The sequence below is a fragment of the Polypterus senegalus genome, chromosome 1 (assembly GCF_016835505.1).
Source record: "Polypterus senegalus isolate Bchr_013 chromosome 1, ASM1683550v1, whole genome shotgun sequence".
NCBI lineage: Eukaryota > Metazoa > Chordata > Cladistia > Polypteriformes > Polypteridae > Polypterus > Polypterus senegalus.
This window is the reverse complement of record NC_053154.1, coordinates 107,145,683-107,161,250: the sequence shown is the minus strand read 5'-3', so window position 1 is coordinate 107,161,250 and position 15,568 is coordinate 107,145,683. Positions and strand designations below refer to the sequence as shown.

Genomic DNA, 15,568 nt, shown 5'->3' with positions numbered 1-15,568 from the left:
CATTGAAAATGTAGTTATCCTCTTACAGCCTTTTGCAAATGAATTTTACATTTTTTCATTTTAATAAAAACTTTTTTTACTCTTCAGCCTCTCAGACTTGACATAAAACGGAAGTTAACAGCTCGGTCTGACCGAGTGAAGAGCGTTGACCTACATCCAACAGAGCCATGGATGCTAGCCAGTCTCTATAATGGCAGTGTGTGCGTGTGGAACCATGAAACTCAGGTAATGAGCTCTGTAAAGTATTTCTTGCTAAAGTATCCTGTAATTGTGTGTCTTCTACTCCACCATAAGCATTTTGTTTTTGACATTTTATTGCATTTATTAAAAGCAAGTAACATTCCATACAAGCAAGTGAAACTTGACTTAACTAAATTCAAATCAGCCCCCACCCATGAAAAAGAGAGCAAGGCCAACAGCCAGAGTAAAACTTTGAGTAGAAAAAAAGGGGGAGAGGATCCTTTTCCCCAATATAAATACTTAATTATAATATAATTTCATATGCAAATGATTGTCAATTTCTGGTTCAATTATAGACACTTGTGAAGACCTTTGAGGTGTGTGACTTGCCAGTCCGAGCTTCGAAGTTTGTTGCTAGAAAGAACTGGGTCATTACTGGAGCAGTAAGTGTTTTATGAAAAAGTCTGCAATTTTTTGTAAACTTGTAAATTGCCACCACATTAAAAATTTTGTTAAATTCTGTTATGTATAATCTGTTTTTATAATGATCATATTTGTGTTACCGTTTCAATAATTTTCTTCCTTCTTCAAAGGATGACATGCAAATTCGTGTATTTAATTACAACACTTTGGAGAGAGTACATATGTTTGAAGCACATTCAGATTATATCCGTTGTATAGCTGTGCATCCCACACAACCCTACATTCTGACCAGCAGTGGTAAGATTTATATATTCTCTGAGTATGTGTATGTATATATGTGTGTATATATATTAGTTTTGTTTTTGTTTTTTTTCCCTTTAACCTTTCCTATTTATAGGTTTTTATAAATATTATGATAAAAGATTTATTTGCTTTTAAGTTGGACCATTGCAAGCAGGTTTCTATGTATTTTACTATTCTGGTTTCAAGAGCAAAAATATTGGTCATCCAGAACTAGATTTGTTATCTTCATTCTTCATGCTTTCAACATAATGTTGTATACAATTTTCAAGCAGGGAAGATGTATTTCATGATGAATGGCTTCAGATATATCTTCCTATCTATCTAGATATAAATAATATGCTGGTGCATCTAGCTATATGTTTACAGAAATGTTTAATATTTGTGAAAAAATTGTTATCTTTTATAGATGATATGCTAATCAAACTTTGGGACTGGGAAAAGAAATGGTCTTGCAGTCAGGTTTTTGAGGGACACACTCATTATGTTATGCAGATTGTTATTAATCCCAAGGACAATAACCAGTTCGCTAGTGCATCTCTGGACAGAACTATTAAGGTAGGAATTGCAAAAAGAATTGTTGTTCCCTTCATTTTCCCCCTCGCTTTAAACTTTTAAAATTATATGCTTGTCTTTTATCACTACCTTTTTTGTTACAGGTTTGGCAGCTTGGCTCCTCCTCTCCAAACTTTACCCTAGAAGGTCACGAAAAAGGTGTCAACTGCATCGATTACTATAGCGGTGGAGATAAGCCATACCTTATTTCTGGAGCAGATGACCGTCTTGTAAAAATCTGGGATTATCAGGTATTCATTTTTAATGTTTTGTGTTAATAAAAGTCAAATTGGATACTATATATAAACTTTTACATGACAAACTTTTTTCTGTCTTTAACAACAAGAACAAGACATGTGTACAAACTCTGGAAGGTCATGCTCAGAATGTGTCTTGTGTTAGTTTCCATCCTGAACTCCCTATCATCATCACTGGTTCAGAAGATGGTATGTAACAGAAGACATTTTCATTTTATTATACGTTTATATATGGTGTCTTTATTTAATTCATATTGTAACACAGTGCTTTAAAGAATCCAGTTGTGTACATTTAATTTGTTTTGGATATGTTTTACTTTAAGGCACTGTTCGTATCTGGCATTCAAGCACTTACCGACTGGAAAGTACACTGAACTATGGTATGGAGAGAGTTTGGTGTGTAGCTAGCCTGCGTGGCTCCAACAATGTGGCACTAGGATATGATGAAGGCAACATTATCATCAAGGTACCATATTTTGAAACTAATTTCTGCTTAACTTTTGCAAACTTTCAATATGATTTATAACTACTTATACTTTTTCCATTCACATACTTCTAATACCTTTCATTTTTTTATTTTTCTTCCCCTCCTGAAGCTTGGACGTGAGGAACCAGCAATGTCTATGGATGCCAATGGAAAAATAATTTGGGCAAAACACTCAGAGATTCAGCAAGCTAATTTAAAAGCTATGGGCGATGCTGAAATTAAAGATGGGGAAAGACTGCCTTTAGCTGTAAAAGACATGGGAAGCTGTGAAATATATCCACAGACAATTCAACATAATCCCAATGGCAGGTAAAGGCAACGTTTAAAGTTTTGTAACGGTACATTTATTCCTATAGATCCTAGACATTGACTTATTTTTCTCACTTGGAGTGTTAGTTGTTTTTCTTGTATATCTTCATCTTCCTCATGTTTATATGGAATTACATTAATGATGTTTGTTTTACTCTGCTCTTATGTTTGCTCTGTTGCTATGTTATAGTGCTATTATGTATGATGGTATTAGTTATTTGAGTTTTTTTTTTCTTTTCTTTTTTTTTTATACATGGTTTTGAATGCAACATTAATGAGGAGAATACTGCAAGTTTCTTAATGTGTATTGTGAAATAGTCTCCAAAATGTTTGCAGAGGTTGTTTCCTTTATGTGAGTTGAAATGTTTAGATATCATGACCCATCTTTATCTTTGTACTTAAACTTTAATCTGAAAGCTTAGTGGGATGCTTAATTTAGTAAATTACAGGAAAATGCTTCAGTGCATAGATTGCAGAATTGTTATTAAGTATAAAATGTCAGATTTGTGTCCTTAAACTTCACTTCAAATATAGATGAATTCTAGATCATAAGCAGAAAATACATGTTTTTTTGCTATAGTATCCAAAGTCACATATTGACAGTTGAACCATATGCAGATAAATAAAAAAAATAATCCATATTCTTAGACCTAAAATGGATAGTTAGTACCTTTTTGATATCTATTAAAGGTTAAAGATTAAATTACATTAAATAAATCACAGTTCACTTCATCCATAAAACTCAAATCATCCTGTGCCCAGAGATTCCATTATATAGCAGATCCACATAATAACCTTAGTACACGTTTTTTTCGTTGTTTATATAAGGAGAAAAAAAAAACACAGTTATCAGCCTTTGTTTTAAATCCGCTCATATGATCAGTAACATTTATTAAGTCATTGTTAAACCCACTTGCTCAATAAAAGTGCTTACACTGGCATTAAATGGGGAAAAAGAAGTGTGTTATGTTTGAGCTTTAGAATAATACCTGCACCTAAATGCATACAATATTAAGCACCACAAATAAACATTTATCTCCTCTCTGATTTTCATATCCTGTGGTAAAGAGTTTGGTCAAATTTATTAATAGATTGTTTTAGCATATGTAGAAGAGCCTGAATGTACAAAATGCTAACATCTGGTTCTCTGTACATGTTTGATTGCCTTCCACTTCAGTCAAGAGAAATTAGAGTCCTTTATCAAGCAAAACGGCAACAGCACATCATAGACAGGAGCATATTGACTGAAATTTCCATGTTTAGAATCTCGAGCAATGAACAGTCCTGCTAAAAAAATGAACAAGCAAAGAAAAGTTGTAAAATTGTAGGGACACCTGTAAAATTGCAAAGAGACCTAGAATGATGTTTTGGTGTGTTAAGGCCTCCTTTGCCTTGCCTAAGGTTAGTGAATGTGCCTCTCCATCAGAAAGAGAATGAGCAAAACTGAAAACCTTGGTAAACACAAAGTACTGCTCATTAACAGCACAAGCAATATGCCTAAAGTGCACCAGAACAATCCTTAAGAGATTGGGAAGAACGTGTTTCTTTTTTTTTTTTATATACAAACCGGATTCCAAAAAAGTTGGGACACAATACAAATCGTGATTAAAAACTGAATGCAATGATGTGGAGGTGCCAACTTCTAATATTTTATTTAGAATAGAACATAAATCACGGAACAAAAGTTTAAACTGAGAAAATGTATCATTTTAAGGGAAAAATATGTTGATTCAGAATTTCATGGTGTCAACAAATCCCAAAAAAGTTGGGACAAGGCCATTTTCACCACTGTGTGGCATCTCCCCTTCTTCTTATAACACTCAACAGACGTCTGGGGACCGAGGAGACCAGTTTCTCAAGTTTAGAAATAGGAATGCTCTCCCATTCTTGTCTAATACAGGCCTCTAACTGTTCAATCGTCTTGGGCCTTCTTTGTCACACCTTCCTCTTTATGATGCGCCAAATGTTCTCTATAGGTGAAAGATCTGGACTGCAGACTGGCCATTTCAGTACCCGGATCCTTCTCCTACGCAGCCATGATGTTGTGATTGATGCAGAATGTGGTCTGGCATTATCTTGTTGAAAAATGCAGGGTCTTCCCTGAAAGAGATGGCGTCTGGATGGGAGCATATGTTGTTCTAGAACCTGAATATATTTTTCTGCATTGATGGTGCCTTTCCAGACATGCAAGCTGCCCATGCCACACGCACTCATGCAACCCCATACCATCAGAGATGCAGGCTTCTGAACTGAGCGTTGATAACAACTTGGGTTGTCCTTGTCCTCTTTGGTCCGGATGACATGGCGCCCCAGATTTCCAAAAGAACTTGAATCATGACTCGCCTGACCACAGAACAGTCTTCCATTTTGCCACACTCCATTTTAAATGATCCCTGGCCCAGTGAAAACGCCTGAGCTTGTGGATCTTGCTTAGAAATGGCTTCTTCTTTGCACTATAGAGTTTCAGCTGGCAACGGCGGATGGCACGGTGGATTGTGTTCACTGACAATGGTTTCTGGAAGTATTCCTGAGCCCATTCTGTGATTTCCTTTACAGTAGCATTCCTGTTTGTGGTGCAGTGTCGTTTAAGGGCCGGAGATCACGGGCATCCAGTATGGTTTTACGGCCTTGACCCTTACGCACAGAGATTGTTCCAGATTCTCTGAATCTTGGATGATGTTATGCACAGTTGATGATGATAGATGCAAAGTCTTTGCAATTTTTCGCTGGGTAACACCTTTCTGATATTGCTCCACTATCTTTCTGCGCAACATTGTGGGAATTGGTGATCCTCTACCCATCTTGGCTTCTGAGAGACACTGCCACTCTGAGAAGCTCTTTTATACCCAATCATGTTGCCAATTGACCTAATTAGTGTTAATTGGTCTTCCAGCTCTTCGTTATGCTCAAATTTACTTTTTCCAGCCTCTTATTGCTACTTGTCCCAACTTTTTGGGATTTGTTGACACCGTGAAATTTTGAATCAACATATTTTTCCTTTAAAATGATACATTTACTCGGATTAAACGTTTGATCTGTCATCTACGTTCTAATACAAATAAAATATTGACATTTGCCATCTCCACATCATTGCATTCAGTTTTTATTCACAATTTGTTTAGTGTCGTGGGCTGAAAGCTCAGGAATAAAAACTACTTTATGATACGTGATTCATTTTTTCCCTTTGTGGATCTCCAACTGCTTATATATATATATATATATATATATATATATATATATATATATATATATATATATATATATATATATATATATATATATATATATATATATATATATATATATATATATACAGCTAGCGCAGCAGAGAAGTAGTGTGTTAAAGAAGTTATGAAAACAGAAAAGGAAACATTTTAAAAATAACGTAAGATGATTGTTAATGTAATTGTTTTGTCACTGATATGAGTGTTGCTGTCATATATATAGACACATACATATATACAGTATATATACATATACATATATATGCATATATATACATATACACATATATACATATGCATATATAGCAAAATACCTGCGCTTTGCAGCAGAGAAGTAGTGTGTTAAAGAAGTAATGAAAAAGAAAAGGAAACATTTTAATAATAATGTAACATGATTGACAATGTAATTGTTTTGTCATTGTCATGAGTGTTGCTGGCATATATATAGACACAGACACACACACATACACAGACACACACACATACATATATACAGTATATATACATATACATATATATGCATATATATACATATACACATATATACATATGCATATATAGCAAAATACCTGCGCTTTGCAGCAGAGAAGTAGTGTGTTAAAGAAGTAATGAAAAAGAAAAGGAAACATTTTAATAATAATGTAACATGATTGACAATGTAATTGTTTTGTCATTGTCATGAGTGTTGCTGGCATATATATATATATATATATATAACACACATATCTCCTTTGGGGTGCGAGGAGCTGTTGCTGGGAGTGCCAGAATCCACTGAGGAAGAAAAATTTAAAACATTATTTGTACAAAATCTTAATTTATCTATCCATTCCTAAATAATTAAATGGGCAGGCTATTTCGTATCAGTGCAATATGCTGCTTGTTAAAACGGATGACTCGTAATCTTACGTGCACTTAGTGCTGCGTGGGTATTCTGAACTATCGTATTTGTTCAAGTTCTATTTAAATTTTAAATAGAAGTAATTTTTATTTGGTCGACAGAAATATGTTTAGTAGGAATGAAAGTTAAATTTAATCATCATTGCATAAATTTTTCTTCACCATAGAAATTTAAAGACTAAATCCAACTTCGATTCCTACCAAAGATATTCCTGGCGACTAAATAGAACCTACTGTAGTATATCCAAATTCGAGCTATTGAGCTGTCACCTGCCTGCCTGCGTCACCCTCGCTTCGCTCTTACTTTTTTTCTGTTCATTTAATCTTGGCTAGTCGCGGAAATATAACATGGAAGGAGGATTACACCGAGTATGGCTTTACCAAAACAATCATTGATGTCGAATAAAGTATTTGATTCCTAAAGCTTAAATTGGTGATCTGGTTTTCTGCGTTAACCTCATATTTTTTCATACTTCTTCCCAAACAGGGGTTGCGAGAGTAAAATGAATCATTAAGCGATATATATATATATATATATATATATATATATATATATATATATATATATATATATATATATATATATATATATATTGAATATATTGAAATAGTTTTACTATCAAATAATGCAAACAGTACATGCACGTGCTTAGCCTAATTCTGGGCTCATCAGGCAGTACACACGCACTGCACCCACTCATGAATCAAACCTAAGACGTCAGCGCTAAAGGTGAAGTCTCTCATGTTGCTATGTGTGTGGGTCATTTATTTGACAGTATTGTAGATCGGGTGTATATATATATATATATATATATATATATATATATATATATATATATATATATATATATATATATATATATATATATATATATATATATATATATAAATAATAGAACTTTTGAGAATGCAACGTATAGTTTTGTCCAGGAGGAAAGCAATGTTGCCTCAAATCAATGGCAACCTTTTGTAGGGTGTGTCCCTGAGACTTATTAATTGTCATCGCGAAGCAGAGCCTTACTGGAAATTTGAGGCATTTCAATTCAAATGGGAGATCAGAGGGTATAACGGTGATGCCAGCAATACATTCAGAGTGTGGCTCTGCTTTTTCTGTGTAGCTGCCTTCACAGAGCCTCTCCGCTGCTTTATAAGCGAACGCCATAGAAAGCCATCACCTTGTAAATTGTGTAATGCGTTTTTTGAACAGGTTTGATGCATGGAAGTGATCACTTTCGTACTGCGTTCAGTAAGTTCTCGTGAGCTGCTATCTTGTGTGATGTTGCGATGTCTACGGCTTAATTTTAATGTTATCTAAGACCCGGTACTTAAAAGTTTCTGGCTGCACTCCGGTTGTAATATGACGTAATTTGAGAATGCAAGTATAGTTGTCCAGGAGAAAAGCAATCTTGCCTGAAATCAATGGCATCGTTTTGTAGGGTCTGTCCTTGAGACTTATTACTTGTCATCGCGCAGCTGAGCCTTACTGGAAATTGGAGGTATCTAAATTGAAATGGGAGATTAGAGGGTATAAAGGGGGCGCGAGGAATACATTGAGTGTGGAGAAACTCTAGAGACAGCGTGTGTATTAACTTGTGGATTTTTCTGTGAGTATTTGGTGGGAGTGTGATGAAGTTGCTTCGGAAGACGCTGTTAGCATGAGCTCAGCTCAGAGCGAAATGAGGTAAATGGGAGGGGATATGATGACGTGACTCCCCCAACCGCGTTAACTGTCAATCCCCCACAAACACAGTCTCTCGGAATTTGCATAAGCACACCCCTTCACCTGCAATTTTAACTTTGTTACAAAGTGATCAAAACTCTCGTTTATATCCTGCGTCCTCTCATTAAACTTGTATCCCGCATTACCCGTAGGCATGAGAAACACCAGCGGCACCCTGTCTATTAACTTAATTTAAAGTTTAGGTTTACACCTTTCTTTCCGAAGTAGCAGCACTCATTAATATGGTAGTATATATCACTCGCTCGCTTCTTATTGTTTCGCTGCCTTCTCAATTATATAATGCATGTTTTCTTCAGCGCGTTTTGGAGCTCTTCCTGGTTTTCTACGTAGTGCGTTGACAATCCGTTCACGTGATTACGTGGGAGGCGTGATGATGTCACACGAAACTCCGCCCCCCACGGAACTGGCTGAACTCCATTACAGTAAATGGAGAAAAATACCTTCCAGTTATGACCATTATGCGTAGAATTTTGAAATGAAACCTGCCCAACTTTTGTAAGGAAGCTGTAAGGAATGAGCCTGCCAAATTTCAGCCTTCCACCAACACGGTAAGTTGGAGAATTAGTGATGAGTCAGTCAGTCAGTGAGTGAGTCAGTGAGGGCTTTGCCTTTTATTAGTATACATATATATAATATACTGCTCAAAAGAATTAAAGGAACACTTTTTAATCAGAGTATAGCATAAAGTCAATGAAACTTATGGGATATTAATCTGGTCCGTTAAGTAGCAGAGGGGGTTGTTAATCAGTTTCAGCTGCTGTGGTGTTAATGAAATTAACAACAGATGCACTAGAGGGGCAACAATGAGATGACCCCCAAAACAGGAATGGTTTAACAGGTGGAGGCCACTGACATTTTTCCCTCCTCATCTTTTCTGACTGTTTCTTCACTAGTTTTGCATTTGGCTACAGTCAGTGTCACTACTGGTAGCATGAGGCGATACCTGGACCCTACAGAGGTTGCACAGGTAGTCCAACTTCTCCAGGATGGCACATCAATACGTGTCATTGCCAGAAGGTTTGCTGTGTCTCCCTGCACAGTCTCGAGGGCATGGAGGAGATTCTAGGAGACAAGCAGTTACTCTAGGAGAACTGGAGAAGGCCATAGAAGGTCCATAACCCATCAGCAGGACCAGTATCTGCTCCTTTGGGCAAGGAGGAACAGGATGAGCACTGCCAGAGCCCTACAAAATGACCTCCAGCAGGCCACTGGTGTGAATGTCTCTGACCAAACAACCAGAAAGACTTCATGAGGTTGACCCAAGGCCCCCATGTCCTCTAATGGGCCCTGAGCTCACTGCCCAGCAGCATGCAGCTCGATTGGCATTCGCCATAGAATACCAGAATTGGCAGATGCACCACTGGTGCCCTGTGCTTTACAGATGAGAGCAGGTTCACCCTGAGCACGTGACAGAAGTGAAAGGGTCTGGAGAAGCCATGGAGAACATTATGCTGCCTGTAACATCATTCAGCATGAGCAGTTTGGTGGTGGGTTAATGATTGTCTGGGGAGGCTTTTCCATGGAGGGTCACACAGACCGCTACAGGCTTGACAAAGGCACCTTGGCTGCCATTAGGTATCAGGATGAAATCCTTGGACCCATTGTCAGACCCTATGCTGGTACAGTGGCTCCTTATGCACAACAATTCCTGCCCTCATGTGGTGAGAGTATGCAGGCAGTTCCTGCAGGATGAAGGAATTGATACCATTGACTGGCCACCACACTTTCCTGACCTAAATCCAATAGAACACCTTTGGGACATTATGTTTTGGTCCATCCAATGCCACAAGGTTGCACCTCAGATTGTCCAAGATGCCCTGGTCCAGATCTGGGAGGAGATCCCCCACAACACCATCTGTCATCTCATTAGAAGCATGCACCGATGTTGTCAGGCATGTATACAAGAACACAGGGGCCATACAAAGTGCTGCGCACAATTTTGAGTTGCTGCAATTAAATTTTGGCAAAATGGACTAGCCTGCCAGATAATTTTTTCTCTCTGATTTTTGGTGCGTCTTTGAATTCAGGGCTCTGTAGGTTGATCATTTTTCATTTCCATCAAACGATGTGGCATCCTTTCGTTCCTAACACATTACCCAGTCTATATCAGTATAGATATCCAGGAGGATTTCTTTTTCCCATTGAGATCTGATGTGTTTTCAAAGTGTTCCTTTAATTTTTTTGAGCAGTTTATATTATATACTAGCAAAATACCCGCGCTTTGCAGCGGAGAAGTAGTGTGTTAAAGAAGCAATGAAAAGAAAAGGAAACATTTTGAAAATAACGTAACCTGATTGTCAATGTAATTGTTTTGTCACTGTTGTGAGTGATGAGTGTTGTTGTCATATATATATATATATATATATATATATATATATATATATACACACATATATATCTACATATATACACACACATATATACACACATATATATCTACATATATACACACATATATACACACATATATACACACATATACATACATACACACATATATACACACACAGCTATTTCGTATCAGTGCAATACGCTGTTTGTTAAAACGGTTGACTCCCGCTCTTACGTGCAATAACAAATCATTGTCTTTGCTCATATGTCATTTTAGAGCTGGACGCCTGGCATCTTTTTTTGGCCACAAGTTCGTTTCTGTTTGGTGTGAGGTTCTGTGTTGTGGAGATTCTCAGGATGGATTGCAGGTGCTCATCAGTGAGGCGACTCCTGTGTGCTGTTTTGTTAGTCTTTATCACTGAGAAGAGCTTCTCACACAGATATGTGCTACCAAACATGCACAAGGTTCGAGCCGCATGTAGACGGACTTTTTTTGTTCTTCAAAGTCACCAAAGCGCCGTGCAAACTCAGTGCGCAATAACTCTAGCTTCGCAATAACTTGCAGCATCATAAGGTAGACTTGATTAGCGTGGTAAGTGTTGGCAAGGCAGCTGAAGCGCTGCATTATGGGATCTGTAGTTTATTGTGTTACCAGCGCTTCATATACCCGGGCCATTAATAACAATAATACAGTATATAAAATGATCTCGCGGGCGGATATAATTACACCGGGCGGATGTGGCCCCTGGCCCTTGAGTTTGACACATATGGACTAAATAGAACTTGAAAAGATATATTTTTCAAATGTGATCGCAATTCAGATAGAGTTGGCAGACTACAGCCTGCATGCCTCAATGAGTCATCCTCCCTCGCTCTTACTTTTTACCGTTCATCTAATGAATACACTGAGTATGGCTTTACCAAAACAATCATTGATGGCGAATAAAGTATCCATTATTCGAGTATGTAGAGCGGGATATATATATATATATATATATATATATACGCGCGTATCGCAGCGGAGAAGTAGTGTGTTAAAAAGGTAGAAAAGAAAAGGGAACATTTTAAAAATAACGTAACATGACTGTCAATATACAGTATTTGTTTTGTGAGTGTTACTGAGTGTTGCTGTCATCAAGGATTTGATTATCATTATTTCTTTCAATCAGGTTCGTATTTGTAGGATGTGTTGTGTTCAAGTTACATTCCGTGTTTGTCAATCGTTGTAAAGATGACAGGTTTCATTCATCGATTCGTTTCTTACTGCATCAATAAACAGCTCGTCTTCTTCTTTATCTGAGACCTGACACACTGCATGCACGGGTTTTTTACACTGTCTTCCTTTAGCGGGACATTGACTTTTTCCACCGTGTGCTTTGTTTCCGCAGTAGCTGGATTTATGAATATGCTTATCAGGCGCTTCATATTTTTGCTGCCTTTTCAATTGTGTAATTCGGTTTTGTTCAGCGCTCTTTGGAACTGTTGCTTTTATCTGTGCACGCGTCAGTTCACGTGAGCCACTCGGTGTACTTGCATCGAAGGTTCCCAGCTGTGCTGGTGCCATCTCTGCTATGTCCATAGCTTTATTTAATGTTACCTTAGTCCTGGCACTTAAAACTTTCTCTCGCAGTTTAAGCTGAGTTTGTGTCAAACACCACCCTGACCATCTCATCTTCCTCTCCATAAGCACAGTCCTTCACCCGTGAATATTTACCCGTGGCAGTTTGCTATTGGATTGCCGCTGACGGACGGCCTTATATGGGCAGGCACTAAATTACAAACGCCAGCGCAGCCTGTCTATGAACTTAATTTAAAGTGTAGGTTTACATCGTGCTTTGTTTCAGTAGCAGAACTCATGAATATGGTTGTATATGTCACTTTCGCTTCGCTTCTTATTGTTTAGCTGCCTTCTCAATTATATAATGCATGTTTTCTTGCGCTTTTTGAGGTCTTCCTGGTTTTCTATGTACTGCGTGATTACGTGGGAGGCGTGATGATGTCACCGAAACTCCCCCACGGCGTTGAAGCTCATCTCCATTACAGTAAATGGAGAAAAACTGCTTCCAGTTATGACCATTACGTAGAATTTCGATATAAAACCTGCCCAACTTTTGTAAGGAAGCTGTAAGGAATGAACCTGCCAAATTTCAGCCTTCCACCCACACGGGAAGTTGGAGAATTAGTGATGAGTCAGTGAGTGAGTGAGTGAGTGAGTGAGTGAGTGAGTGAGTGAGGGCTTTGCCTTTTATTAGTATAGATAATATATATACATATATATATATATATATATATAATATACACACATACATACATATTAATATGTATGTATGTATGTATATATAATATATATATATGTATATATATGTGTATATATATATATGTGTATATATACATATATATATATATACATACATATACATATATATATATATATATATATGTATATGTATATATCTGTATATGTATGTGTGTATATGGTGTGTATGCATATATTACTATAATATGGACTGCTCGTTGGTCAAAGGTTTAACATTTCAGCTCTGTGCAGCAAATGGCAAGAGAGAATCCAATATGCATTCAGTAGTTGATACCTCACTGCATCAAAATGTAATCAGTGAAGGCATTTTAAACTCTTTTTTGTGTTGGGGATGAAGAATATTAGGCTATTTGTAAGGGAGTTTAAATATGAAGCACAAGCTGGGTTATTTGTTAGATCAAACAAAAACTATTTAAACCTTTGGAGTGAATTAGTAAACCAATCTACTCTGAGATGTTGGTCCAGAACCTGAAACAAAGAGATTTTTTGGAAACCCCACAAATGTTAGTTAGCTGAAGTAGAATAGAAGGTGGCAAAAATTACTCTATCAGCCTATAAGTGAGGTCATTAGCAGCAATAAACTCTGGCTTGAAAATAAAAGGCACTCCCAAGATGTATCCTCCAAAGAAATGGACACCCACAATTTAATCATGAATCTAAAAATAGGGGAAGGTTCACTGAAAATTAAAATTTACAAGGAAAAAAACCTAAAAAGCTCAAAATACTTGACTATGAATGCAAGGCAGTGTATAATGTGTTTATTTTTACACAAGTACAGTGATTAAATGTACCATTTCATTCAAAATTTTGCAATGGTACTTGGGATATTTATCTCTAGTTAGTGGTGTGAAGTTCTCATCACTTTATATAGTGTGTACCAAATATTCCATGCCTTCTCCTGTCATTAATCATTCAGAAATATTGGGTGTATTCGAGATACTAGTGATATGGTGGGGATGGAACTTTGTCTGTCTCTCTGTCTGTCTATGACAATAATATGAAAATCCTACTCTGTTTGTAAACTACCATTGTGCTGTTAGCCTGGATTACAGCATATACAGTGTATTCTAATTAAAGAACAATTTTCCTTCTCATGGTAGATTTGTTGTTGTCTGCGGAGATGGGGAATACATCATCTACACTGCTATGGCATTACGAAACAAAAGCTTTGGCTCTGCACAAGAATTTGCCTGGGCACATGATTCATCAGAGTAAGTATAAGAAACTGATATTTAAATTTGATTTTAAGTAATCCTAGTTGTTGTTCTTAACAGAAGCGTACTTCTTCCTTTTTAGGTATGCAATAAGAGAAAGCAACAGTGTAGTGAAAATCTTTAAAAATTTCAAAGAGAAGAAATCTTTTAAACCTGATTTTGGTGCTGAAGGTAACTGGCTTTTTCCCACTTTTTAAATTTATTGTATTTTATGATATCACACTGAAATTATTTGTGATTTCCTAGGTATTTATGGTGGATTTCTTTTGGGAGTGCGATCTGTTAATGGGTTGGCATTTTATGACTGGGAAAATACAGAGTTAATTCGACGAATTGAAATCCAGCCTAAACATGTAAGTATAGCATGAGTAGTAAGAATAATAAGTTTTGTTTGTTTAATGGTAATTTTCCTCCCCATAATATAGGAACTATTAAATTCTTTGGATTTTTGCATGGGTGTAGTGGATGTGAACATATTTAACACAAATAGACTTGTTTAAATTTAACTAATATTAATGTGATATCTTTGGTCTTGATTTAATAAATTTAAAGTTTGAAAAAAAAAAAATCTAAGTGCTTATAAGCAATAACCAGTCTGGGTGTGATTGTAGTGGACAAATGGTTAAAAGGGTAATATTTGCTACAGTGGAAGGAGTGGTTTATATTGAGAGCATAGTTTTTGTTTATTTGTAAACTTCATTTAGTGATGTTGGCTTTTTGGGGCCCATCCTACCTGTCCTGGGTGCAAGCCAAGAAAAATCCTTACAGAGTGCACCAGTCTCATGGCACACAAATCCACTCTAGCTGACACTGGGGCTAATTTAGAGTCTCCAGTTAACATGTATGTCGCTGAAGAAATAAGGGGAAAACTAGAGCATCCAATGGAAAACCACACATAGATGCCAGGAGACTGTGCAGGTTCCACACAGAAGAGAGGGTGTGGGATTAAAACCCAGAACTCTAGTTCGGATTAGCATCAGTGCTAACTAATTATACCACTGTATTACCACTTTTTTATTGAAAATTACACTTGTACTATTTATATATTGTTTTTATGTTTTTTTTTTCTGCATAAGCACAATCCATTTTGTATTCTATAATGTGAGTTTAATATTTAAGTATGTTAAAGAGTGTGACTGAGGAAAATTGTCTCATCTTTTATTTTATTATGCCTTTTGTAGATTTTTTGGTCAGACTCTGGAGAACTTGTCTGCATTGCTACAGAAGAATCATTTTTTATTTTAAAATACTTGGCAGACAAGGTGGCATCTGCTCAAGAATCAAATGAGGGAGTTACAGAAGATGGCATTGAAGATGCTTTTGAGGTACTTTA

The 15,568-nt window shown here is 36.7% G+C and overlaps 1 protein-coding gene across 1 annotated transcript in view; it reads left to right on the top strand.

Annotated features, from left to right (window-relative positions):
- The window catches only part of copb2 (COPI coat complex subunit beta 2), a 30,436-nt gene that overhangs the window by 3,616 nt on the left and 11,252 nt on the right, over positions 1–15,568 (top strand). The window contains exons 2-13 of the mRNA XM_039755748.1: positions 88–225; positions 537–623; positions 774–900; positions 1,313–1,461; positions 1,563–1,709; positions 1,805–1,904; positions 2,039–2,181; positions 2,312–2,511; positions 14,122–14,232; positions 14,318–14,406; positions 14,482–14,588; positions 15,417–15,560. Of these exons, the coding sequence (XP_039611682.1) occupies positions 88–225; positions 537–623; positions 774–900; positions 1,313–1,461; positions 1,563–1,709; positions 1,805–1,904; positions 2,039–2,181; positions 2,312–2,511; positions 14,122–14,232; positions 14,318–14,406; positions 14,482–14,588; positions 15,417–15,560 (1,542 nt within the window). The remainder of the gene's footprint in view (positions 1–87; positions 226–536; positions 624–773; positions 901–1,312; positions 1,462–1,562; positions 1,710–1,804; positions 1,905–2,038; positions 2,182–2,311; positions 2,512–14,121; positions 14,233–14,317; positions 14,407–14,481; positions 14,589–15,416; positions 15,561–15,568) is intronic.